The 3,540-nt window shown below is 31.3% G+C and overlaps 1 protein-coding gene across 1 annotated transcript; it reads left to right on the forward strand.

Moving 5' to 3' along the window:
• The first annotated feature begins 1,317 nt into the window (after positions 1-1,317).
• Positions 1,318-2,293, forward strand: LOC111287124 (late embryogenesis abundant protein At1g64065-like). Its single transcript, XM_022877381.2, has one exon. The coding sequence runs from the start codon at positions 1,490-1,492 to the stop codon at positions 2,135-2,137; it is 648 nt and encodes a 215-aa protein (XP_022733116.1). The 5' UTR covers positions 1,318-1,489; the 3' UTR covers positions 2,138-2,293.
• The last annotated feature ends 1,247 nt before the right edge of the window (positions 2,294-3,540 follow it).

A 3,540-nucleotide genomic window follows, 5' to 3' on the forward strand; every position in this document is an offset into this window, starting at 1 on the left:
ATCATGATCGGGTCAGATTCAGGTTTTAGGCAAACCTGACCCGACCAGATATTTATATAAAAATTAATTTTTAATTAATTATTTAATTTATATATATTTATATAATTATATAATTAAATATTTACATTTAAAAAATAATATTTTTATATTTTTAAAAAATAATATTTTATTAATTTTAGATTAGGTCGGATCAGATCGAGTACAATTTATACAATATCGAATCGGATCGAAATCGAATATAAAAAAAATATAAAAAATTCGAGTAATGTCAAATCAAATTTAAGTTTGATAAATACAAAATCTGATCGAATTCGAAACGAATAAAAATTTGTTCCACCCCAACTCGTTGTCATCCTTATTCAAAGTGTCTTCCTCCATTTTCATTAATATAAGCAAAAAATAAAACTAAATGCAAAGTTTTCTTATATTCACCGCTACCTATTAATAATAAAGCTTAAATATATTAATAATACCCACAAATCTGGTCCCACCACACTCCTTTCATTTTCCCCAACATCACCGTTGTAATTGACCTAAAAATATTTTCCCTTGACACTCTCTTATAAGGAATAGTGTTTCTTCACCTTAAATGTCCAAAGTCTCTTATCCTATGTACTTAAAAAAAAAAATGCCCAAAAAAATAAATAAATGTATGTATATCATTACAATAAACAGAAATGATAAAACTTAGCTCATTCATTTTAATTTGTATATACTTACCTTCATGCTTGAAATGTTATGTGCTTGTTTCAAGGCAGACAAGAAATAGGACTCAAATTACTACGAATTTTAATAATTATTATTTGATTACCGGTTGTAAATAACAAGTAAAAAATTCATAATTTCAGAAAAAACTCTTGAAATTAATATTTAGTGATAAGTTGCTAATAATTATTTACTAGAATAATGAATTAATTTATTATCTTCCTTATTGGTTGAAAAGGAAAACTTTTTAATTAAAGAAAAAAAGGTAAATCAATGCATTATTTATTAGTTTAGGAACGAAATTCAAAATTGACGATTTCGAATTTCGGACCGTTAACCAAAAAGACAAAAAAAAAGGCATGGCGGAGAGTACGTTGCACTCCATCTCATAGGCCCAGGGAAAGTATGTAGGATGGTTTTAGTCCAATTAAAAAATAGAACAGAAACTTCTATTGATATTTTAATCTCAAACTACCGTTTACCAAAGTCACGAGACCATCTAGAATGAATGTCAGAAAGTCCAACTTTACATGCGTTTCGTGTTTGAACAAAAAAGGAAACCCACTTTGTTTCACTCCCATTTCGAGGAACCTGTCTGACAATCTTTTCATTATGTATTTCTATGTTAAAGCAAATTCACCTGTGAGAATCATTATTGTGTGCTACATATATATGGGCTTCCTCTGCTAAGGTTGCCATAACCTGCTCTTTCCGCTTCCTCAATTTAGCTTAAACATTAAGAGAATACTTATTTTGTTTTCAGTTTCCTAGCTAGTAAAGAAGAATGGCAGAGAAAGAGCAGCAAGTGCATCCCCAAGCACCAGCTGACAAGCATCCGAGAAGTGATGAAGAATCAGCCTCCAGTTTGCAATCCAAAGAGCTGAAAAGAAAAAAGAGAATCAAATATGCTGTGTATATTGCTGCTTTTGCTGTGTTCCAAACTGCTGTCATCCTGGTTTTTGCACTGACAGTTATGCGTGTTAAGAACCCAAAGGTGAGAATTGGAAGAGTCACCATTGAAACAATGGAATCCAATAACACCGGAGCTGCTGCTTCATTTGACCTCAAGTTCATTGCCCAAGTTACGGTAAAAAACACCAATTTTGGTCATTACAAATTTGATAACAGTACTATGACATTCCTGTATGATGGTGTAAGAGTAGGGGAGGCTATTATTCCTAAGGCCAGGGCCAGAGCTCGTTCGACCAAAAAATTGGACGTTACAGTGGAAGTGAACTCCAGGGCATTGACAACCACTGCAGGACTAGACTCTGAAATGAGTTCCAATGTATTGACATTGAACAGCCAGGCCAAGTTGAGAGGACAAGTGGAATTGATGAAAGTGATGAAGAAAAAGAAATCCCCAGAGATGAATTGTACCCTCACATTCAATGTGTCAACAAGGAATCTCCAAGAGCTAAACTGCGAGTGACAATAATAATTATGCTTAATTTGTTCTGGATTTTTTTATTACTTACCGTATTATGTGAGACATTATACACTGTAATATATAATTTTATTTTTGTATGTATACGTATATCTTCTTATACAGGATGCCATTTTATTTCATTTTTGTATTTTATGCTTACGGTTTTTTGTTCTTGCTTCTTTTTCTTTAACATTTATGATTCTTGCTTTTTTTTTTTTGGTTGGGTCACTTGGTTGAATATGCAGGATCTGGTGCTAGACTTCAGGGTGAACCATCAGGGCCCAATCCCAAGTTCATATATAAGGCCTATAAACATGGAATTAAATGTGAACAAAATATGAAAAATATTATAAGATATATGAAAAAAAAGATTAAAAAAATATTATTTTTTTATAAGAATGAAATTGTAATAGTGATAAAATATATCATGAAAAAAAGTTGTAAACAAAAAAAATAAATTTAAATTTTAATAAAATATATCTTGAAAATGTTACAAATCAAAAAAATAAAAAACTGATATAATATATTATATTTATAGTTTTAAATTTATAGAGAAATTATTGATTGGCAATTAAGATTGAATAAATAATTTTTAAATTAAGTTTGTTAAATTTAAAAGTAATATAATGAGTGATAAAGCTGAAATCGAATTTTTTGCTTATATTTAAAATATAAATTTGATAATTAAAGTTAAGATGAATATAATACTTTGGATAGTTTTCTTATCTTAAATATTTAATATGAAAGTTCATCTGATAAGTTGGTGTGAATTAGTCAGCTAAAGCCTAAGAGCAAAAGAACCATGTGACATCAATTCCAGTGTTTTGTAGCTAATCAGCAGTCTGACCACGCTTGCTGTCACGGGTTATGCTTTTTCTCAATTAAACAATAGACCGTGCGATATTTGAATAGACGCTTCTACTCAAGTCAACCAAAGATAGCTCAATATCTGAATAAGAAACCAAAAAGCCATAAGTCAGTTTCAAGCATACATAACAACATATCGAGGCAAAATGGGAACACACCAAGGTGATCTCAACGTTCTCGCATATATAAAAAAATAATTTTATTAATATCAAGAAAAGTACATTGAGTCTTTCCATCATCGTTGGGCCAGAGAGGTAGCCCTAGATAGGTGATCTAATACATAATTTAACCAGTGAGGTAGCCCAACAATAAGTCGACTGCTCACCTTCTCTAAAGAGCAAATGAGATTTTATAGCTATCTTACATATAACCGTTACAATGCTTAAAATAGGGACACTTTTCCTAGCACACGAGATCTACCCTCCCCCTTAGCACCTCTACCCAATCATGGCCCTATACATGAGTGGCTCATGATAACCTATACCCAGTCATGACCCTATACAAGGTTGGCTCATGATAACCTATACCCAGTCATGATC

This window comes from Durio zibethinus, chromosome 17 (assembly GCF_047325235.1).
Source record: "Durio zibethinus cultivar Kanyao isolate XHJ-2024 chromosome 17, ASM4732523v1, whole genome shotgun sequence".
In the NCBI taxonomy this organism is placed as follows: Eukaryota; Viridiplantae; Streptophyta; class Magnoliopsida; order Malvales; family Malvaceae; genus Durio; species Durio zibethinus.

Coding starts and splice junctions, on each gene's coding strand:
- LOC111287124 (XM_022877381.2), top strand. CDS start 1,490: ATGGCAGAGAAAGAGCAGCAAGTGCATCCCCAAGCACCAGCTGACAAG.